The sequence below is a fragment of the Monodelphis domestica genome, chromosome 6 (assembly GCF_027887165.1).
Source record: "Monodelphis domestica isolate mMonDom1 chromosome 6, mMonDom1.pri, whole genome shotgun sequence".
NCBI classification, from domain to species: domain Eukaryota; kingdom Metazoa; phylum Chordata; class Mammalia; order Didelphimorphia; family Didelphidae; genus Monodelphis; species Monodelphis domestica.
The window spans coordinates 1,676,156-1,700,526 of NC_077232.1; the positions used below are offsets into that span (position 1 = coordinate 1,676,156).

A 24,371-nucleotide genomic window follows, 5' to 3' on the forward strand; every position below is an offset into this window, starting at 1 on the left:
TTTACAAGAGGCAGGCAAATGAATGATCAGTCACAGGTAGGGATGCTCCAAAATATCTGAAAACCATGTCTGAATACCCATTAAAATAAATTTAAATCATTAGACAAGTAATTTCTCCAAAACTTGTATACAGGTTTAAACTAATGTGATGGATTCTATCCATCATCTCTGTGTGACAATAAAGTCAAAAAAGGAACAAAATGCTGTTTATGGGCTTTTATAATGATATTCTTCAGAACATTCATAGTCATAGGGGAGGTACAAATAAAGACAATGTAACAGAATATTTCAACTTTGATAGCTTATGAAGTGGTTACCATTAAATTACATACATCTTGTATTCAGAATTGAGTTACTGAGACTTCTTCATTCTGGGGAGAGGAACAAACTGCAACAGTTAATATCAATAAGGCAATTTGGTCTGAAGAAGCTTAAAAATTCACCTCCAGACTCTTTGAGGTTCTTTCTCCTCCCAAGTACCATCATTCATCACAATTTCTTTGTCCTCACCTCTGGGGTCTCCCATACTGAGGGGAGTTCCCACATTGAGTACAGATGTTTGGGTGCGAGATTTGATTTTCCTCATTGGAATAACAATTCCTCCTATCAGTATTACTATTCCTGAAACTTCTATTCCAATTCTCCTCATTTCTCTTATAATTCATAATTACATGACCAAATTTTCCACAAAAATTACATGTTAGTGATTGTTTTGTGGATCCTTGTAAGGGAGCTATGATCTCTCCTTGCTTTAGACCTTTACAACTGTTTCAGTCAATTCTTTCATTTCCTTCCTCAATGTCTCTACTAAAGTAGCATTCTCCTTATCCTTCTCACCTTATTTAGAAGTCAATTGCTCTATTTCCTTCCTTAATGCTTCCACTAAATCAGTGTTCTCCTTTTCCTTATGTTCCTCAAAAGCATAATCTGCCACTCCTTTTAATTCTTCAAGGTCCATAGTAGCCCAGTTTAGATAGTGTGAACCTTAAAAATTTCCCAGACCCTACTTCATAAAGCTAGGTTAAGACCATTCCCCATTTGGGCAGTGAAGGTACTTGATCAGGAATGTGAGAACTCTACTTCACCATAATTAAGCATGCCCTAGGGGAAGATAAAGTTGTAAACTCTTTGCTGAACAATGAAAAGTACTTAAACCCATACTTATAGTAAGACAAAAAAGTTCTTAAGCCATGCCTATTTTTAGAACTAATACAAAGGGGTGCTAAGTACCTATAAAGGTCAGGCAACTTGTGAACTTACAAGGAGCAAAGAGGAAAAAACTTACTCAGAGATCCTGGTCTACTCAGGTGTGAATTACTCAAAAGATTAGTCTACTCAGGTGTGAACTAAGAATGGTCTGTCCTTTGAAAAATGTCTACTGTGATTGGTAGATATAAGGACTTAGGGGAGGTGACATAGGAGAAAATGCCCTTTAAATAGGAGCTCAGATACATTCAGATTGAGGATTGAGCTGGTGAAGTTAGCTGAGATGGAGCTGGCCTGGTGTCACTAGAATCCTTGCTTGGACAGATCTTGTGGTGAGTGATTAAGGACTGACTGATCTTTTCTCTTAGGGCTTAGGCCTGGGTTGGCCAGGACTGGCCAGGGCCGGCTTATCCTTTTCTCATTATTCCCCTTTTTCTCTCTTTCTCTCCTTTTCTTTAATTCCTCATTGTATTAATTAAAAATCTCTATAAAACCCAGCTGACTTGGGTATATTTGAATAATTGGGAATATTTCCCTGGCGACCACCTTATATTTGATTTAAAAACAAAACACTGTAGTGAAAACATATTTCCTGTGGTCACAACTTACTCATCCACTCTTTATATCTACCGCAATTTATATCTTCCACTCTTATATCTACTACAATTTAAGTCTTCAACCATTTTAACTCTTACAATTTATGGCTCCCACTCTTTTAAATCTTACAATAGCTGGTCATAAAATAATTCCTAATTATCTTACAACTGTTTTTCACAAATTGCATTCTGATTTGTTTAAGGTCCTGTTCTCTATCCAGGTCAAGTTCAATATATATCTTCCTCCCAGCTTGATAAGTCTATCCAAAAATTGGGCAGAATTTTCACTATCTTCTTGCTAAAGATTTTCAAATTTAGTCCATGTACCAGGCCTATCAGATCACTCACTCATAGCTTTTATCAATGCATTTCTATCCTGGCATAGTTGTAAGTAATTTTGCTCTGAATTTGAGTCCCATTTGGGATCTTCAGTTGATCAATGAGCTGTTCCCTCTTCTTCCTGATTAACAAGAGAATCTTATACCTTCCCCTTTCTGTTATCAAGGTCTGGAGAAAATCTTCTACATCAAGCCATGTGGGATTATATGTTCAAAAATGCTTTTAAACTTATTTATCACCACCACAGGCTCAGATTCATATGAAGATGTTTTTTTCCTTTAATCTCTCAATGTCCTTTGGAGAAAAAAGTGTATGATGTCTAATGTTTACTAAATCTCCATGTCTGTTATATGTAGGGACAAGTCTTCAAGGGAAAAGACCTTTATTTGAATCATCTTTGGCAATTGCTGCTTGGCCTGTGTTCTGGAGTTCAATGGAGTGGGTTGGAGTGAGGCTGGTAGGAGAAGGAGGTAGGGTGGTGGAATATAGCTGGTCAGCAGGTGGGGAGGTAGAGTAAAAGGATCGGGGGCGGTAATGGGGGTGGGGCTGGGTTTGGGGTAGAGAGGAGGGGGGGTGGGACCCACTACTGGGTTGAGAGGAATAGGATGGGTGAGGTCTAGAGGGGTTGTAGTAAGTTGTGTATGAAGGAGGGTACAGAAAAGGTTTGAAGTATGGATGATATGGGTGGGGATAGGGGAGATGGTTGGGCACAGTAGGGTAGAGGTAGTGTTAAGATTAAAATTAGTTTCTCTGCTAACAGTATTATATTTTTATAAAGTTTATTAAAGATTAAGAAATAAAGAAAATACAAAATAAAGTACGTGCCTAGGAAGGCTGAAAGGCCCATTCAATTTCACTTACTATTTCTTAGGAGACGCATGTCCCTAGAAGCGGAAGCCAAGAGACCTGAAGTAGGTGGAGAGTAAGCTTAAATACAAATATGTTCTCTGCTCAGGTGGGAATTCAGGTGTGATTATAGTGAATTCTGGGAGCTACCAAGGACTTCTGGGAATTGAAGTCTGGGGTTCAAATCTCCATTTTTACAGTAGATTGGGAACAAAGGAGATGGGAGGAGTTGGGGATGAATGAGGTCTGACAGGGAGAGGAGCTGAGGGGTTCAAGTCCTGGTTTGGTCACTATGAGGAGAAACCTCCTCACATGTCAGGTGGGATTACAGAGCATGTTTCTTGCTAGATTTCACTGATGGAGTTAAACTAGAATGGTTTGGTTCCAAAGTTTCCTTACTAGAAGGGATGGTTGATTTATCAATGTGATATGCCCATAAGTACCAGTATTTATCATCTTTGGACTCTCTTTTTAATAGCTAACTTTAAATCTTTTAAGATCTTGAAGTCAAACCAGCCATATTTTGGACAGGTAAAAGCATTACAAAGCTTTCTAGCTTCTTTCTTTGTCATCTAATTCTCCTTGGGCAAATTTGGATCACTCCAAGAATTTAAAAGTTTATACAAGGCTGAATGAATCAGGAGGAATATTTCCTGATTTCCTTTGATGTGTTGCAGTATTTCCCATATTATCTAGTCTGTATGTCCTATTAAGCTAGTTTGAATATTGCTAAATGGTCAGCTTAAACAATGAAAAGTTCCTTAAACATAAAAAAATGGAGACACAAAGTTCTTCAATGTTATTGTGGAAGGCAATAAGAGTAGTAGTCTCTCGGTAACAGAGGATGACGATTGTCTTTGTGTTCTTTCATCTGTGATGTAGATGAGTGTGCACAAAAACACTTGTGCGTGAAGGAGATTTAAGTGGAAAAGTCGATGCACAGAGACAGTCCCACTCTCTTGGCATTGGAAGCCTGGGTCCAGTGGCACGAAAAATCGTTACACCTGGAGACTTCCTCAGCTGCATTGGATTGCTCTGTTGTCTTTTGTGCTCCAACACACCCTGAGCACTCCACAGTGCTTTGCTGCGTCGCCCTCTCAGCCATTGAACCTTCTTGTTGGTTTCTTCTGTCTGTTCCACCGAAGCAGTCTTCCCATGCTGGGTGAGCAAGGCCCTGGTCCACCAGGGGTCGATGACCTGATGGCTACCCTCACAAGGTTTGGCCGGCCTGTTGAAGCCATTGCCCGGGGTGTGACCGCTGCTGCATGCTAGCAGCTACTAGGAGCCACAAGTGAGAGCTGCGTATCAGGTGAGGGTCAAAGGCTGGAGAGCTGCCCTAGGAGGGCACGACAAGCCCTCCATACCAGAGATAATACTCCTCCCTGAGCACCCCATACACCCCAAAATACACCAAAATACCCCATACACCCCAAAAGGCAATAAGAGGTTTAAAACAAAAAGCTAATGTAAGGAAAGAGTTATTGTTGTACAGCAATAGTATCAATAATGAATGTGTATTTAGTGTAAAAATTTTTATTAATTAATAACAATGTACATTTATTAAAATTATTGAGGCTATTATTAGTAATTAATAATATGCATGTATTATAATTATGAACAATTAATAATATGCATTCATTACAGTTATTGTTATTATTAACAACCACTAACCATAAGCAACAAGTATCAATAATAACCATTAGTAATTAATAATAATGACTAATAATAGTTATTGAAAATTAACAATTATTATTATTGATAGTATTATTAATACTGTTGTGTTCTAAAATTATTCCTTAATATTGCACATAATTAACTTGATTTAATGTTGGCTTTCTTCAAATTTAGAAATTTGGTTCTAATTTAAATTCAATATTATTAATTTTTCCTTTTAATAATCCTTTTATTTAAATGTGTTCAATTTAATAGCATTATTTTAGATCACTAGTAGCAATAGCATAGGGATTCTTTAAGTTTCCTGCAGTTTCAATCAGTAGGTGGCACTATAAATCCATGTAGAGTGGAAGGCACCTATGGGTAGACCTAGCTAAGCAAGCAGTCAGATAAGGAGAAAGCAAAAAAAAAAATTCTTTTTAATATGATAAAGGCAGGAAGTCTTCCAGGAAAGCTTTGAGTGGATCTTAAAATGCTAATGAAGGCAAGCATTCCCAAGGAAAATGTGACTTTAGATATGCTAAAGAAGCTATAAGCAAAGTTTGAGGGTGGAGGAGGGACAGAGAAAAAATGCAGTTTGAAGAAACAAATTCCAGAAAAAAAGCACTTCTTCTTAGCCCAGGTTTACGGACTGTTTGAGAGGGGGATAGGGAGATGGGAAAGAAAAATGTAATTAAATCCCTTCCCCTGGAACAACCACATGTTTTCAATTTTGGGGGGCAGGGAGCCCCTCTCCCTAGTCCACAGCCTCAGAATTAATTTAATGAGTGACTCTGAGCTGGTCACTGATGCAGTGGCATGTGGAGAAAGTCAGGCAGACACTGGGATGGTAAAGATCTCTTGGTTCCTAGTGCCCTTTGGTTTAAAACAGGTCAGGTCGGATTGGGTTGGGGGGGGGGAGTCTAACACCAATTCCTACAGGGCCACTCCTGTGCATTGTTCCCCAAGTCTGCAAGTTCTGTGAGGGGGTCCCTTCCTTTACCACCCCACTCTCATCCAAAAGAATTCAGGTGGGGTGGTGGACACATGGAGAGAGTGCAGATGCTGGGAAGAAACAGGAGTCTGCCTTTCACGCCCACAGTATCCTGCCCTTTTCATATAAAGCAGCCTATCCCCTGCCTGGGTCCCTGGTTCTGCTTTGGGCAAAAAGCCTCCTTTCCCTTCTCTACTGCTACAGGGAGCCCCTAAAGTATACCCTAGGATTAACTTAAGGGGGTGTCTCCATGCTCAGTGCAGAGCCTGGCTGAGCAAAGCAGCAGTACCAGCCAGCTGAGTCAGGGGTTGGGGATTCTAATGTAAGAGAATGGGGTGGGGAATCTCAGGGGAGGGAGTTTTTCTCACCAGTCCATCTGAAGAGGAGTTTAGATGATTCTGTTTCTCTTTCTCAGTAAGTTTCTGTCTATGCAGGCAGGCAGGAGCTTCTATCTTTAAGCTTAACTAAGGACTAACTCAAAACTTTTCAGAAGAAAATTAAAGTTCTAAAAAAATCCCCAACTATAGCTGCCATCTGTAATAATTAAAAATATTGTAACCCCAAAAAATTTGTATCCCAAAGAGATAATAAGGAAAAATACTTGTACAAAAGTATTTATAGCCCTTCTCTTTGTAGAGGCATAAATTTTGGAAATGAGGGGGTATCCATCAATTAGGGAATGACTGGAAAAATTGTGGTATCTGATGCTGATGGAATATTATTGTGCTGAAAGGGAGAAAGACCTCCAGGAATTGATGCAGTGAAAGGATCAGAACTAGGAGACCAGTGTACACAGAGACTGATACATTGTAGCACAATCTAATATGCTTTGCTACTAGCAGCAATGCAATGATACAGGACAATCCCAAGGGACTTATGAGAAAGAATGCTATCCACATCTAGAGAAAGATTTGTGGAAATGTAACTGTGTTAATAAACATATGTGATCAATCATGTAGTGAGAAAGGAATGTGATTGGGGTTTTGATGTTATTCAAGGATTGCTCTACTGCAAATATGAATAACATGGAAATAGGTTTTGAACAATGATACATGTATAACCCAGTGGAACTACTTGTCGCCTTCAGGAGGGGAAAGGAACAGTAGGGGAGGAATCATGAATTATAGAAACATGGAAAAATATTCTAAGTAAAAAAGGGAAAAAATAAAAAAGAAGAATTAGAGTTAATAGATATCTGGAGAAAAGTAAATATGGATTAAAAGAAATAGACCTTCTTTTCAGCAGTACATGGTATGTATACAAAGATTAACCATGTACTAGGGCATAAAAATATCATAGACAAATGCAGAAAAGAAGAAATAATAAATGCAACTTTTCAGATCATAATGTGATAAAAGATATAATTAGCAAAGGTTCACAAAGAGGTCAACTAAAATTAATTGGAAACTAAATAATGTAATTCTCCAAAACTGGTGGGTTAAAGAACACATCAGAGAAACAATTACTTATTACATTGAAGAGAATGACAATGAGGAGACAACATATCAGAATTTATGGGATATAGTCAAAGCAATGCTCAGGGGAAAATTTATATCCCTGAGTGTCTATAGCAACAGAAAAGAGAAAGAGATCAATCAATTGGTTATACAACTTGAAAAACTAGGAAAAGAACTAATTTAAAATTCTTAGATTATCTCAATAGATGCAGAAAAAGCCTTTGACAAAATACAACACCCATTCCTATTGAAAACACTAGAAAGTATAGGATTAGAAGGGCCTTTCCTAAAAATAATAAACAATATATATCTAAAACCATCAGCAAACATCATCTGTAATGGGTAAATTAGAAGCCTTCCCAATAAGATCAGGAGTGAAACAAGGATGCCCATTTCCACCTCTATTATTTAACATTGTGCTAGAAACACTAGCTGTAGCAATTACAGAAGAAAAAGAAATTGATGGTATTAAAATTGGCAATGAAGATACCGAGCTAAGATTCTTTGGGGATGATATGATGGTCTACTTAAAGAATCCTAGAGAATCAACCAAAAAGCTAGTGGAAGTAATCAACAACTTTAGCAAAGTTGCAGGATACAAAGTAAACCCACATAAGTCATCAGCATTTCTATATATTTCCAACACATCTTAGCAGCAAGAATTAGAAAGTGTGAAGACTGGATTTAGCTATCTCCTGATTGTAACAATGAAGATACTTAGCTCTTTCTTTATTGTGAAGATAAAATTGTAATCTCCTGATTGTAACAGTGAAGGTACTTAGCTCTTCCTTTATAATGAAACTAGAATTGTAAGCTACAATCCATTTTGAGATTTAACTACAAAAAGGTGTTAATTAGCTACAAAAGGTGAATTAATCACAAAAAGGTGTTAAGTAACCACAAAAGGTGAACTTAACAAAAGAGGTGTTAAGTAACCCCAAAAGTTATAATCTAACCAGAGAAGGTGAGAAATAAAGAGTGGGCAGTCCTGGAGAAAATCTAACCAAAGAAGGTGAGAACTAAAGAATGGGCAATCCTGGAGAAAAGCCTTCTGCTGTGATTGGTAGACCTGAAAAAACTAGGGGAGGTAGCACAAGAGAAAAAGTTCATTAAAAAGAGGACCAAAAGATTTGAAGGGGCACTCATTCAGGCACTGACTTGGAGGAGCAACTGGAAGGCAGACACCCAGACTTCTTTTAGACTGTCACTGTTGGTGAGTGAAAAGCTGAATTAGTGATCCCACCTCTCTGGAGGCATAAATCCTCCAGGAAATGCCCATCTTCTTGAGACTCTCTTCTTCTGGCTGGGGATTAGAAATTGTAACTGATATCAGAAGAAGCCAGAGTGTTTCTCTCTCTCTCATTCCTTAATATCTTCCTTCTATTGTAAATAAAGTACCATAAATTCCATTTACTTTAGAAATTAAATCCCTGGCAATCACCTAATTAATATATTTCAGAGTTCAGCCACAAATAAGTTTAAGAAAAGAGAAATTCCATTTAAAACCATGCTAGACAATATAAAATACTTAGGAATCTATCTGCCAAGACAAACACAGGCATTCTATGACCACAACTACAAAACACTTTCCACACAATTAAAACTAGTTCTAAACAATTGGAAAAACAATAACTGCTCATGGGTAAGAGGAGTTAACATAATAAAAATGACAATCCTACCCAAACTTATTCACTTATTTAGTGCCATACCATTGAACTACCTTTTACTGAATTAGAAAAAACCATAACAAAGTTCATTTGGAAGAAAAAAAGATCAAGGATATCCAGGGAAATAATAAAAAAAAATGCAAAGGAAGGAGGCCTTGCAGTCCCAGATTCCATTTTGGCATAAACTCCCAAAGTGTGTCTGAGGGTCAGTGTTCTGGGTCAGGCTGAAGCCCCAGACACAGGGACCTGGAGGGATCAGCTTTTGTCCTGCCATCCTGCCTACTCCTCCTTACCAGACACCTCTCTGAGACTCCTGGACTGTTCTCTCTGGGAGTCTCTGCCTTTGCTCCTGGGGAACTCTACAATCCTCCTTGGCCCAATGCAGTCTCTCAGCCAGTCCATTTGAAGTGGGACACTTCACAAATGAGTTCAAACACATAGAATTTCGATTATTGGAACCGTAATTTATTACTAAAAGAGAGAAATAAAGAATCTACCAGCTGGGGCAGAATTCCCTAATGGAAAACTGTATTAGACTGACATTACAGGATAACTTATATAGGTACAGAGTTATCCAGGTTCTTATCTGACAACACAGGAATGCCAGGTTGGAGACAAGAAGCCCATCCTGGGGCTGTTATCCAAGGAGTGTTTATCCTTACTTAGTCAAAAGTTAGTTTGCTGACCCTTTGATATTCCTGAAATTCCTCTTTTGTCTCCTGCCCCCCTCCCCAAGCTAAGCAGAAACCAGTTTATCTGATTAAACAGCCAGGTCTGTTCTCTAAAAATAGGGACAGGGGCTTATCTCTTTTTCATTTTTCCATCTTTGGTCTTTTTGGGGCTACTTCACATTCACCCTGACAATGACAGAGGGGTGCAAGCAGGGCCTACAGGAGGATCCCAGGGCCTCCTGGAGGAGAGTCTCCCCAGCATTTAGTGTGGGGAGAAGGGGTTGAAGGTCGGGGAACCAGTCTGGACCAGAACATTTGGTTCTTGGCATTTTCTTCAAAGAGGGCTGGACTCTGTCCATAATTTTCCCTTTTGTGGAAACAGGAGGCAGCTGGAAGGGGAGCAGGGGAGCTGGCAGGGACCTGGGCAGAGAGGCAGGGAGGCCTCAGTTCCAATGTGGCCACAAAGAGCTCCACTGTGTGACGTGGCTCAGACTGGAGGCACAGAAGAGAGATGCGGGAGGATAGAACAGGGAGAAGGTCACCCAGAGGTTCAGGGAACAGAGGGCAGCGCAAAGGCCTCTGGGAAACAGGAAGTCCAGATCCTGCCCAGTGCTCCTCCCCCCTCCTCCCCTTCCAAAGATTTTCCTGCTGGGGCTCCTTAGGGAGAGCTACTGTGCATACTCACCCCACCCGCCTGGGCAGTGTGACCAGCAGAGGCCCAGTGAGGCCCGCACATTGCTCTTCCCCCAACAGGTGTCTAAAACCTCGGGGTGTCCTCAAGGGCTCCTGACAGGCCCTGGCCCCTGGGATTCCCTTCGTTATTCAGAGCCAGTGTGGGAGCCGCCGGAACCCACGTGTCTAGGAAGGTGCTTTGCCTGGCCCTGGTTGCTGTGGTAACCTGGTTGGGTAAATGTCTGAGGACAGGGGCGTGTCCAAAGATCGTGAGCGAAAGGGCGTGGCTAGAGCCAGCAGCTGAAGAGGGGCGGGGCCTTCTCCTTCCTTCTTCCTGTGGCTCTTTTCTCCTGCAGACCCCCAATAAGTCTCACTCCTCTGCCTTGGCTAAGGAGACTAACCCTAATCCTCGGGATCCTCTTCCCCCTCCTTTTCTGCAAGAGTGCGGAGGAGGAGAAGAGAGTATTTTTGTGTCTCCCCCATCCAGCCCCGGAACCACGGGCAGCGCAGAGGCCTCTGGGAAGCAGGAAGCCGGAAGTCACGATTGTGCCCAGTCGTCCCCACCTCCTGGGCTTCCAAAGACTTTCCCGCCTTGTTTCTGTATCCCCCCGCGCACCCCACGGAATGAACGGGTAAGTACTTTGTGAACTGGTGGAGGGGGGACAGCGGGAAAGGGGGCGGCGATCACACGAGGACCAAAAAGAGGCCCAGAGTGGGAGGAGCCGGATGGAGAGGATCCTGACTCCTGCGGGGGCCGGGAGAGACAGCAGAGGACATTATTCTCTTCCCCACAGGTTAGAGCCGGGAGCCCCAGGCAGCGTGGACCCCCGGGTGGGCCCGAGTCCGAATTCTTCTTTTTGCCAGTCTCTTTGGGGCAGACCAACTCTCTGTGCCTCCTTGAGGCTAATTCCTGGAGACCGCAGATCAGCCCAAAGTCGGGAGCCCCTCCCCCAGGTTCTGTGGCTCTGGAGGTGGGCGGGGCTGGCTGGGGTCCGGAAAGGAGGTGGGGCAGGAGCAGAGCCTGACAGGCCTTGCCTGCCTGTGAATTTCCCATCCTTTAGGCTGCTCTATTCTCAGATGGGGGTCGACTGCGGTTTCTCGCTTCCCCTTTGGGATCTTCTTTCCTGCTAAAATGTCCTACCCGGAGGGGTGGCCATGGGATGAGAACAGGGTGCCATTTTACCGCCCCCTGTAAGGACCCAGGAGTCCTGCCTCCCTGGCTCAGGGCCAATCACCCAGCTCTTGCTCCCCTGCCCCCCATCCTCCCTCTCCTTCAGAGTGCCCCCCCCCCCTTCCCGGGCCCCATGCGGGGTAGCAGAATCCCAGGCAAGATGCTGTCTGAGTCTCAGGTCTGCCCTGGTCAGACCCTGCCCCTGTTGGAGCAGCCCTTGTGCCCTCTGGAACCTCCCTGCCCCTGGCTCCTCTGGCCTCCTCACATCTTCGCCCCACCTCCCTGTTGCCTCCCCTCCTGTCCTGGCAGGGGGATCACTCCTGCACCCCAGTCTTGGGTGGGGACCTCAGATTGCAATTCCTCCACCCCGTGCACGTCCCTTGTTGCCCCCTGGGCAGCCTCTGCTTCAGTCACCTCAAGTCTGCCCTATTGGGACTAAATGTGCAATACTGAGCAGAGGCAGGAGGGCTTCCTGGAGGAGGAGAGATTGTCCTTTGGACTGTAGGGAAGCCAGGGAGAGCAGTGGTCTGAGCTGGGGAAGGAGAGCCAGAGAAGGTGCTCCTGGCCAAGAGCTGGAGGTGCTCTTCATCGACCTCTCAGGAGGCTGGTGTGTCCCAGGGCAGAGGATGAGGGGTGGTGGTGGGGTCATTAGGGCTGGGTCTGCCAAGGAGCATCTTAGGGGATTGAGGAGGAGGGAGGCTCGGCCTGAAAGTTGGAAAAAGAAAACACTTAATTCCTTCAGGTGTTTCCCTCCTTTCCTTCTACCTCAGACAGGAGAGAGTCTGAGTCTGAGTGACTGCCAACTGCCAGACACCAACTGCCACACCCGGAGAGCGTAACTGTCACAGCAAACCGGCCAGCCTCGAAGCTGACAGTCTCAGCTCTGTCTGAAACTCCAATTCTTTCTCAAGCCAGCTTCTCTACTTCTCTCTAAACTAATGTAAGGAGTGCTGTTTTCTGTCATCATCCTTATCAGCTGGAGGAGCTGTTTTTGGACTCCCCCCCTCCCCCAAGGTAGATAAAGCCCAGGGAGGCGGGGGATGGGGTCATTAGGGCTGGGGGTGCCAATGAACATCATGGGTGATTTGATGGGGGTCCCCCACCCTCTGACAGGGCAGACTGGAAGGGAGGATAGTCACCTCAAGGGCTGGATGGAGGCTGGCAGGAAGGGGGAAGAGAGCCCTGGAGGCCAACAGAGTGCCAGGAAGGCCCTGCAGGCAGGGATGTGGGGCTCAGGGGAGGAGGAGTGCCTTCTTACAGGGAGGACTATCCTCTGGCCAAGGGAACTCCAGCTGTGCTGCCTGGGTGCACAGGGGAGAGTGCCAGACCCGGAGTGGGCAAGACCTGGGTTCCAATCTGGCCTCAGACACTTCCTCTGAAATCTCTTCACACCATGTGCCTGGCCCTTTGCCCACTTCTGCCTCAGATTCTTAGTACTGATCCTAAGTCACTCATTTTGGGTATACAAAGTGGCCAGAAAGGCTGTGCTTTTCGTGGGTCTAGGCTGTATTCGAGGACACAGGACAAGCCACTTCTCTTCTTGGCAGCACCCCGTTTTGTCTTTGTCCCCTGAGCCTGGCCTGGGCCACTTGCTGCTGGCTTCCTGGCTGGAGGAGCTCCTCCTGGAGCACTGGGAGGGACCTCCGTGACACTCCTACAGCCCAAGTGGGCCTCCAGGAAGGAGCAGAAGGGCTCCTCCAGCAGGTAGTTGAGTCGTCCTGCAGCCCCTCCCTCCTCCCCCAGAGCAGGAGTTTGACTTTGGTCGACTTTAGTATTTTCCTAAATTGGGCCCAAATTGACCTCTTGGCCACATACAGGCCACCGCCTTGGCCCTGCCAAGTAGCCATACACAGCCCATAGGACACAGGGAAGGTCACTGTGGGTTATTGGAGGCCTCCTTTCATAGGAGACAGATGGGACACTCAGAGTCACAGCTGTGAAAAACTCCTCCCAGCAGTCTTCAGACAGAACCCAGGGCCTTTCAGTGAGTTCCCTGGGCACTCGAGATGAGGTCCAGGCCTGCTCCATTTCCCCCATGGCTGCCTTCCCTAGAGTATGCCCAGTATGCCCCGGGGGGTGAACCTATCATTAGCCCCCTTTTACATTGTGATGTGCTTGCCCCCCTTCCCTGGACAAACAGAGAGGATCATGGGTAATGACCTCAGTGCCTTGGGAATGACAGGGCTACCAGCACCAAACAAGTCAGTGATCAGGATAGAAAGCTTTCCCGAAAACTCCAAGGCCTCTCTGGCCAGGCCTTGCCATCTCCAGGGCTGTCTCATTGCCTGAGTCATTGATTCTTTGGACAAGACCCAAATCTCAGTGCCCCTCCATCCCCCCATTTCAGCTTCAGGCATTTCCTAGCTGTGTGACCCTGGGCAAGTCACTTAACCTGTCCTGCTGCAGCTCCTCATCTGTAAAATGGGTTGGAGGTGTGACCCTACAAACTCAGAGAATGATGATGGGAGTTCTAATACTCGGGGCAAATGATGGGGTAATGGAGAACTCTGCACATAAGCCCCCCCTGGAGGCCACTCCAGTCTTAGCAAAGACCCCAGCCCTGGGAGAGAATTGCTAGGACTTTGCACTGATCTCCAGACACTGGGGGGCTGCAGAGCTTTAGGACATGGTGAGGGGGACAACATCTGAGTGAATTCCCTGAAGCTCCTGGGCTGGGGTGGGTAGGAGTGATGGAGATACAACAGCAGGAGCTCAGGTGACCAAAGAGTTGCTTCTGGGTTAAATGTCTTCTTGGGCTCCATCTTGGGGAAGAAGGCAAGGCCAGGGCAGAGTTCCTTCAGTCTCTGTGTGTAGGAGGAGCTGGGCTGGCTGGGAGGAGATCTCTGCTTCTTCAGCCTCAATTGTCCTTCCAGTTCAGGCCTCCTCATTCTGGGAAGGAGACAAGACCAGATCCTGCTCCCCTCAGGGTGCTCCCAGTTCTTGGTTTGACCTCTGGGAGAGTCAGGCACAGGATTAACTCAGATGGCCCAAGGAAATGGCAAAGAACTCCAGTCTCTGCCCAGAAAACCCCGAAGGAGGGAAAGAAGTTACCAAAGCAAGAACAGGTGGGTTCATTGTGGAGGGGTTTTCCAGGAGGGCGGAGGGCTCTGCCTCAGGAGCCCTGGAGGCTCTGCCTAGGCTCATCCCATGTGGGATCCCAAGACCCTGCTGCCTTTTGAGGGTCTGGGAGGATGGGAGAAGGGAGAGGGTCAGAAGAGGAGTAGGAGGGGGAGAGAGGGACTCATGTGTCCCTTCAGACCCTCTTCTCTTCCCAAGTTGCACCTCCCTGGGGCTGCCCCCCTCCATCCCTCTGTAGGTAGCAAGTTCCCCCCTGAGGGCAGGCCTGGCCCTTGGTAACTCCTATGGCCTCTCACTCCCTGGAGATCCCTAGGGTGGCCTTGGTCCTGGGCAGGGAAGAGAAATCTTCTGCCCCTCTGTGTCCCTTCTCCCTCCCCAGCTCAGGGTACAGAGCCCAGGGCCAGGTCCAAGGAGGGATTGAGGCTGATCCAGATCTGGAGCTCGGAGGGAGATCAGGGCAGCTTTCTTCCCCACCAAGAGCGATTTGCCCAGTAAGGCCAAAGGCAATGAAGAAAAGGGGCTTTTCTACTCTGGGGGAAAGAGGGGAAGGACTTCCCTGGGGACTCCAGGCCAGCTCCTGCTGCTCCCCAGGGCAGTGAAGTCAGATATTCCCTGGGCCAAAGGACGCCTGTTTGGAAGAGCTTTGGCTGGAGCTCCATTCAGGGGGCCATGAAGTGGGGTGAGGTGGGGGCAGGGAAGCAGGTCCCCAAGTGGGGAGGCAAGACCCAGAAAAGATGGAGGAGCTTCGCCACATGGACTCACTGGGGCTACTTTGCTGCCTCTACAGGGAGTCTGGAGTCCCAGGGAATGGCCTTTGAGAGGGACAGACTCCCAGCCCAGGTAAGTGTATTCCAGGCCCAGATCAGAGCCCCATCAGCCAGGAAGGCCCTTCCCTGGTTCTGACACCAGATGGGCCTGAAAGTTGCTCCCTTCCTCCTGCTGGGCCATTTCTGTCCCCTCAGCCAAGGCAGGAGCCATAGCACTTCCTGGCTCTCTTCTTGGGGTTTGCCAGTGAGTCCTTGACCCTTGGGCAGCTCAGAACCCAATAGTTCTCCCCTAGGTGCTGCTTCCCATGTTGGTTTTCTCCACATCACAAGTGAGTGCCCAGGACCACCATTCACTCCTTTCTTTCCTTCCTAGCTATGGAGTCTTTGCTCTCCCTCTGCTTGCCTGGCAACACATAGGCACTCACTGGACCTCCCCTTATCTCCTACCCCATGTTGCAACCTCCCCCTACTCAAGACAGGTAGAATTCAGTCACTAAATCTCTCTGACCACAGTGTGATTCACCCATAAGAACATTCATTAGTGGAACCTGCTTCCACTTCAAGGTTATTCCTCCTTTCTTTCTCCATGTTTTCAGGCTTTCCCCCCCATTTGTGCCTCCTCCCCTGTATGCTCTTCTCTTTCTGAGACAATAGAGACCACCTCCTTAGTCCTCCTATCAATCCTGTCTGCAGCCTTTGATGCTTTTGTCTCACTTTCTCCTCAATATTCTCTTCTCTCTAGGTTTTTAGGACATGGCTCTCTCCTGTTTTAGCACTTACCTCTGATTCTCTGCCTTTGCCAACTCTTCCTCTAGGGTTAGATCACCCCTTATAACCGTAAGGTTAGGTTTAGGGAAAGGGAATTCCTTCAGCCTTGTCTTTGGCCCTCTACTCTTCACCCTCTAGACTCCTTTGCTTGGTGATCTCAGCAACCACCAGGGATGCAATCACCATCTGTCTGCTGATGAGTCTCAGATCTACAGTTTCTGCCCCAACTTCTGTGCTGACCTCTAGTCTTACATCTCTAATTTCCTAACCAGGGCTTCCCACTAGATGAACGCTAGACATCTTGAGCTCAATGTGGCCAAAGCAGACATTGTTCTCTCACCTAGACAAAGTCCTCACCTTCTCTATAACTGTATCCTCCTTGTCCCTTGGCCTCAAAACCTAGGAGCCACCCGTGACTCCTCACTTCCCCTTAGCCAACATATTCAATATGGTGCCAAGACCTATCTGTTTCACCTTTGCAACCTCCCTTGACTACGCTCCCTTCTGTCCTATGTCACTGCCATCATCCTGGTGGAGGCCCACATCACCTCCCTCTTGGACTATTAATACAACCTATTGGTGGCTCTGTCTCCCACAAGGCTCTCCATACTCCAAGGCCTCTTCCATTCAGCTACTAGGGTGATTTTCCCACAACACAGTTCTGATTATGGTACTCCTCTACTCCATAAACCCCAGGGGCTCCCTGTTCCATCCCGGATCATATAGAAAACATTCTGTTTGATGTTCAAAGCCCTTCTTTCCAGTCTTTATATATGCTAATTGTAAGAGTTAAAATATGGGGGGAAGCTGGGACAAGTAGAAATTAGTTTCTATCTGCAAGGAGTATTATATTTTTAGAGGTTTATTTAAAATTAAGAACTTAAGAAAATATAAGTAAGAAAGGCACGTGCTAGGTAGGCTGAGAGGCCCAATTCAATTTCATTCACATCATGAGAGACCCGTCTGCCGGGCAGCGGAAGTAGAAAAGAGGCCCCAGAAGCCTTTACAACCAGGTTAAATACCCCATTTTGCTCTTGGCCCAGGGGAGGTTACAAGGCATTTTGGGAAGTGAGCAAAGACTTCTGGGAAATGGAGTCCAGTCATTTTTTACATAATCTCCAATCTATATTCTTGGATCCTGGGAGAGTGGCCTCCTCCATTCCTTCAGTTGCAGAGTTTTTAAAAAAAATCTCCTACCTTTCATTTTAGAATTCACACTAAGCATCTGTTGTAAGGCAGAAGATGGGTTAGAGTTAGGCAATTTGGGGTAAGTGGCTTACTCAAGGTCATATAGGTAGGAAGTGTCTGAGGTTAGATTTGAACCTAGGACCTCCTTTCTCTAGTTGTAGTTCTCTATTCACAGTCACCTAACTGCCCCCAAACAGAAGAATTTTTTTAATCTATATCTTCCATCTTAGAATCAATTCTATGAGAGAAGAGTTGGGACAAGGGCTAGGCAATCAGGGTTAAGTTAAGTTAAGGTGCCCAGGATCATGCAGCTAGGAAGTATTTGAGGTCACATTTGAACCCAGGTCTCTCCTGACTTCAGATCTTTTATATAATATTTTATTTTTTAGAATATTTTAAAATTCCCTCCAATTTCCCCTTTTATAATAAAAAATTTTATTGGTGTTTTTTTTAATAAACATTTTATTTTGTCATTTCTGAACATCATTCATTGGAGACAAAGATCATTTTCTCCCCCCCCCCCCACTCCCATCTATCCCATAGCCGATGCGCGATTCCACTGGGTATCACGTGTTCTTGATTCAAACCCATTTCCACGTTGTGGGTGTTCATTAGAGTGTTCATTTAGAGTCTCTCCTCAGACATGTCCCCTCAACCCCTGTAGTCAAGCAGTTGCTTTTCCTTTGTGTTTTTACTCCCACAGTTTGTCCTCTGCTTGTGGATAGTGTTTTTTCTCCTAGATCCCTGCAGATTGTTCAGGAACATTGCATTGACACTAATGGAGAAGTCCATTATGTTCGATTGTACCATAGTGTATTTTTCCTCCACAGTTCAGAACAGTGACTCCTTTGAACTTCCCATAAGTTCCAATTCAAAACTTTCTTCAGGAAACCTTCCCTTGTCCCTCTTAATCAGAGTCCCTTCATTCTTCCCTATTTTTACTAGCTAGCTTGTTTTTTTGTCCATATGTGTATGTATATTGTCTCCTTCCACCATTAGACTATAAGCTCCTTGAGGACAAGGATTGCTTTTTGCCTCTTTGGGAATCCCCAGATCTTAGCACAGGGCCTGGTGCAGAATAGGTGCAGAATGCAGAGGGAATAGAAATGAAAATTTCTGGTCATTGAGATGCCCTGTGTATGTCCCCGTCTTCTCTGTATACACTTCCTCTTTTCCCCTGTGGTCCTGTATGCCAACATTTTCCTGGAGTAGATGGGATACCACAAGAGTCTTCCCATGATCCCCTCTCTTTCTCTTCACCTTTAGCCCTAAGGGCTTTCCTTATTCCTCCCTTTCTCCATCTGTAGTTTTGCTAGGAAACCTCTTCCTGCTCTCTCTTATGTTCCTCTATTGCCACTGCTAGATAGCAGTTATTTACTCATTCTGCTTTTCTGCTGCTCAGGGTGTTGAAGAAAGAAACGATCTCTTCCTTTGGGTTTTCTTTCTAAAAACATTTCAGACTCCTTTTCATTAGTGGACATCTACTGTTTGGCCCAATATTGTGAAGCTCACATTTTCAGGTGTTGGGTCTGTAATTTAACCAAAGAATTAATTGATGCAGTTTTCCAAGGAAGACAAGTAGGTGTAATATCAAGGGGGACTTAGAAAAAGGAAGGAATCACTGAACAGCTGTTAGAAGATTGAATTCTATGTAACACTTCCTTTTTCTTTCACTGAGCTGGGTTGTTATCAGTGGATTTAGGCAGTTTAGACTACAGGGTAAGTCTGTTCTCCCATAGCCTCCTTCTTAGCTGATAGATTGAAATTCCCCTCCAACCAAATAAACTCAGAATCAATCTCTGGTATAACTGAAGGTGTGTAATTTATTGGAATATAGGGTTGTTGAAGGAAGAGGAAAGGAAGAGAAAGGGCAGAGGGAAAGAGGATGGCTCCTAACATTTCTTTCTTTAAGAATTGAAATAATATTTCTACCCAAATATATATTTTATAAAGTTTATTGGAAGGATAGACAAGCGTTCCTATAAGTAACCTGATAGGGTGCCTAGATTGCCAGTCTTTTTCCTCTTTCTTCCCTTCACCTGCTTGCTTTGTTCTCTTCTTGGTTCTCCCTCAATTCTCCCCTGATTCTCCCTCTGTTCTCCCTCTCAGAAGCCCAAAGCCTTGACTTTTATTGACATACTGAATGTAAATAGAAGCAAACCTGGCACAACTATTGTAATTGGGGATTATTTCAGTGAGAATTGATAATTCAAGATCAGGTATGCCAATCTCCTCCCTTCCTCCCTCCTTCCTCCCTCATCCTCCCTGGTTTATTTCTCTCCTTGTTCTTCCTTCCTCTCTCCCCCTTCCAGTTGATTTTTCTGTTGTTCTCTCTGAAATCAACTCAGAGTGAATATTATGATATATTCAAGAAATGACTCTTTTCTCTAAAATTAAGTAAGGGATTTATTTGAGAGAATGGGAAGGATAAGGAGATGGAAGTAAAGAGGGTTTGGGGTTTCCCTAATACCAGAATAATTCCTTGGTTAGAGGATGGTGGAATATATTTCAGATTTGGGAAAATTGGTTAACAAGTCTTGAAATTTCAGTCACTGTAGTACAGCAGAGAGAAACCGAGAGCAGGACTTTTGTCCTTCTTTCGTACTGTCTCAAGTCAAAGAAACCAAGGTTTTTTTAATTTGTCTGACCCTTCTCAACAGTATTTCCTGCTCACCATTCCAATTAGAATGTTCTCCTTGAGTGACAGCTCAGCAGTCCCTGCTTTTCCAGCTCTTCTGCAGACTTTTCTCATTTTCTCTCCACAACATTACACTATGCTATGTCAGGAATGTTTAATAGACAGGTAAACCTCCTAAGGAGGGGGACGGGATAAAACTTTCTTGACACCATAATCCCCCGTGATCCCTTGGGAGACCTGTCTCCCCAATGGATCATTTAAATGTAATTATCTTATAACTCTAAATACCTTCTAGCTAAAAGTACATACAATGTTGCATTTTTCTAAGAGGGAGTTACAATAGTTATAGATGAGAGTAAAATACAAAAACATTGATAGGCACATTGACAAAATGCCAATTAGGGGGCAGTCCCCTTTGGCATCAGAGTTTACATTTAGAATAAGTATGTTCTAACTCCTTCAATTCAGTCCATTATATCCCAAAGTTCATTCTGGATCTTTTGATGCAGTGTGTGGCTTCCTCAGGCATATTTACAACACCTTCTCCAAAAGGATCCATGTTCTTGATTTTGGAGTGTAGGCAAGTTTCTTTTCCTGAAATTTCTCCAAAAAATTTTAAACCTTGGATTTTTAGGATAAGTATACAGTCCCCCCTGAGGAGGGTGTTGACCAACACCAGAATCACATTGGGATATGTGACTAAGTTATGAGGTATATGAAATAATTGTCAAAAGAAAAACAACCCCCCCCAAAATCCCAAATAAAAGAGTAAAAATTAAATTCTTTATAAAATATGAAGTACAGAAATGATAAAAAATAAAATAAAGATTTTGCATGTATGAAAATTCTGAGTAAAAAGTAATATAACCTGTATTAGGTTCTTGAATTACAGGCAGTGCTCTATTAAAGTGACTTATGTCTCACAAGGCTGTAGGACAATAGCAGCAATACAGAACTTTACCAATTTGTAGCCAGGACTACAGAAAATTGCCAGATTCTAAGAGAGAAAGGACTAAGTTTTAGCAGCAAATGGGAAAATCATTCCCTGGTCTGATTTTACTGTCCCTGTCAGAGATAGGGGGAGCCAGGATGATAGGCAACCTGAGGTACTCGACTCAAAGTAGTGTTCAAGGGAGTCCTGCATCTTAACATATTTCAAGTGCCTCAACCTCAATTCAGACACTAGGTTCAAGTCCTTTTGTATTGGCATAGAAGTTCAACAATACTCCCTGGATTGGATTTGGTCCTTTTTGACCTTGTGCTCCTTGGTAGTGTGTAATGGCTCTTTTATTCCCTTCTCCTGGAATTAGACATACTCTTATAACGAAGTCCCACAGCATTTATCAATAAATGGCAGGTTTCCATAGTCGAAAGCCTTTTGAGTATGTATATTACTAGGGCCAATAGATACTGTAAACTTATACTGTAAATTTTATGCTTAAAGTGAAAAAAAATATTTTCAAGTATCACCAAGGTTAGGAAAAAGAAAGAAAAAAATCAAGTATTTTATTACAAACATAAAGAGAAAACAAATAATGAAAAGAAAATCATAACTTCACAGTTCACATTCCATGTGACAATGTGATAGCCAAGCAGAGGCACAACACCAAAGGTGCTCACTCAAAAATGAAATTTATATCATTCTTAACTTGGCCAAGATCCACAGTGTGAATGTACATCATTTTTTCACCAGGTTAAAAACCTTTTAAAAACAGTAATACAACTAATACAGATTCTAAAAAGTAGCTAAAATCCCCCAAATTATAAGAGCTCATTTAATGACAATAGCAAACAAACCCACTATCATTAGGATTCACATGAGTTGCTACATGACATTGACTTTGAAATCATGAATATTTGTCCCAAGTTCTAGAGATTTAGCCAATCTTTCAACTTTGGCAAAGATATTAACAAAATCTATTATTCCAAAATTTGGAATATAGTTCCAAATTCCAAAATTTGGTCGGAGAAAAACCCAGGGAAAAAACTGTATTGTTGATGAAGAGTTACAAATACAAGAAATCCATTTCGAAGATACTAGGCTTCACAGGTAGAATCATTCCCACCTTCCGGTGAGATTATAACATATCACAGGATAACACTTGGGCACCTCCTTTCCTCTTGGTATGAGTCTATAACAATGTAACAGAACTTTCTCCACTATATCCCACCAATTTCCACATGGAGCTGAGGACTAAAAAGTGAAAATCACTACAGATATATGTGAACCTTAAAAATTCTCAGACCCTACTTCATAAGGTTAGGATTGTAAACCTTAAAAAATTCCCAGACCCTACTTCATAAGGTTGGGTTAAGACCATTCCCTATTTGGGCAGTGAAGCTACTTAGATCAGGAATGTGAGAACTCCACCATACTTAAGCATGCCTTAGGGGAATATAAAGTTGAAACTCTTTGCTGAACAATGAAAAGTACTTAAACCCATACTTATAGTAAGACAAAAAAGTTCTTAAGCCATGCCTATTTTAGGACTAATACAAAAGGGTGCTAAGTACCTATAAAGGTCATGCAACTTGTGAACTTACAAGGAGCAAAGAGGTGAAAACTTACTCAGAGATTCTAGTCTACTGAGGTGTGAATTGCTCAAAAGATTAGTCTACTCAGGTGTGAACTAAGAATGGTCTGTCCTTTGAAAAAACGTCTACTGTGATTGGTAGATGTAAGAACTTAGGGGAGGTGACATAGGAGAAAATTCCCTTTAAAAGGAGACGAAAAACTCTTGGGACAGTCAGCTGGGAAAGACTGAATTGAAGGAGGCAGCTGGCCAAGGCTGCCTTGAAGGGTCTCTCTCGGGACTCTCTCAGGTACATTCTGACTCATTCAGATTCAGGATTGAGCTCGTGGAGTCAGCTGAAATGAAGCTGGCCTGGTGTCACTAGAATCCTTGCTTGGACAGATCTTGTGTTGAGTGATTAAGGACTGACAGATCTTTCTTTTAGGGCTTAGGCCTGGGTTGGCCAGGACTGCCCTGGGCCGGCCTATCCTTTTCTCATTATTTCCTTTTTCTCTCTTTAATTCCTCATTGTATTATTAATTAAATTCTCTATAAAACCCAGTTGACTTGGGTATATTCATAATTGGGAGTATTTCCCTGGTGACCACCTTATATATTGATTTAAAAAACAAGGCACTGTAGTGAAAACATATTTTCTGTGGTCACAATTTACTCATCCAGTCTTATATGTACTACAATTTATATCTTCCACTATTTTAATCACTATAGTTTATGGCCTCAACTATTTTAATTTTTACATATGTCATCTATTGTATTTACAATAAATTCAGAGATGGTAAAAAATGGCAATGGCATTGTACTTTACTTCAACTACAAATGGACCCTTACCTCTTATAACAAATAACTAAAGAGACAGGCAAATAATGATCAGTCAGAGGTAGGGATGCTCCCAGATATCTGAAAACCATATCTGAAGACTCATTAAAATCAGTTTAAATCGTGAGAAAAGTAAATTTCTAAAACTTGAAATCAGTGTGAAGTCCATCCATCAGCTCTGTGACAACAAAGTAAAAAAAAATGAACAAAACAGATTTTTACAAAGATATTCTTCAGCACAATCATAGTCATAGGGGAAGTACAAATAAAGACTAACAGAATATTTCAATTTTGATAGCTTATGAAGTGGTTACCATTAAATTACATACATCTTGTATTCAGAATTGTGTTACAGAGACTTCTTCATTCTGGGGAAGGGAACAAACTGCAACAGTTAACATCAATAAGGCAGTTTGGTCTGAAGAGGCTTAAAAATTCACCTCTAGACTCTTTGAGGTTCCTTCTCTCAAGTACCATCATTCATCACAATTTCTTTGTCCACACCTCTGGGGTCTCCCATACTGAGGGGAGTTCCCACATTGAGTACAGATGTTTGGGTTCGAGATTTGATTTTCCTCAATGGAATAACAATTCCTCCTATCAATATTACTATTCCTGAAACTTCTATTCCTATTCTCATTGCTCTTACAATTCAAAGTTACATGACCAACTTTTCCACAAAAATTATATGTTAGTGGTTGTTTTGTGGATTCTTGTAAAGGAGCTATGATCTCTCCTTGCTTTACCTTTATAACTGTTTCAGTCAATTCTTTCATTTCCTTCCTCAATGTCTCTACTAAAGTAGCATTCTCCTTATCCTCACCTTATTTAGAAGTCAATTCCTGTATTTCCTTCCTTAATGCTTCCCCTAAATCAGTGTTCTCCTTTTCCTTATGTTCCTCAAAAGCGTAAACTGCCACTTTTCAATTCTTCAAGGTCCATAGTAGGTCAATTTGGACAGCTAATATCGTCTTTGGTAACTGCAACTTGACCTGTGTTCTGGAGTTTAATAGAGTGGGTTGTAGTGAGGCTAGTAGGGGAAGGGGGTGGGGTGGAAGAGGAAAAAGGTCAGGGGCAGGGCTGGGGGGCGTGGTGGAGTGGAATGGAGAGTTGGGGGTAGGGTGAAGAGGAATGGGGAGGGGCTGAAGGTGGTGTAGAGAGGAATGGGGGAGGGGCTGGGTTCATGGTGGAGAGGAGCAGGATCGGTGAGGTCTAGAGGAGTCATCAGTATGGTGGGTAGGAAGGAGGAAAAGATTGAAGTAGCGATGTTACGGGTTGAGATAGGGGAGATGGGTGGGCACTGAGTAGTT

At 43.5% G+C, this 24,371-nt stretch overlaps 1 protein-coding gene across 4 annotated transcripts in view; it reads left to right on the top strand.

The window, feature by feature from the left end:
- The first annotated feature begins 10,383 nt into the window (after positions 1-10,383).
- Positions 10,384-24,371, top strand: part of LOC130453518 (zinc finger protein 239-like) — a 53,247-nt gene continuing 39,259 nt past the window's right edge. Inside the window, exons 1-5 of one of the 4 annotated variants that reach the window (XM_056801137.1) lie at positions 10,397-10,733; positions 10,896-11,055; positions 12,015-12,286; positions 14,146-14,337; positions 15,138-15,190. In XM_056801137.1, the coding sequence (XP_056657115.1) occupies positions 14,268-14,337; positions 15,138-15,190 (123 nt within the window). In that variant the 5' untranslated portion in view covers positions 10,397-10,733; positions 10,896-11,055; positions 12,015-12,286; positions 14,146-14,267. Of the gene's footprint in view, positions 10,734-10,895; positions 11,056-12,014; positions 12,287-14,145; positions 14,338-15,137; positions 15,191-24,371 lie in introns of all 4 variants that reach the window. The other 3 variants (XM_056801136.1, XM_056801135.1, XM_056801138.1) reach the window with 3 other exon arrangements.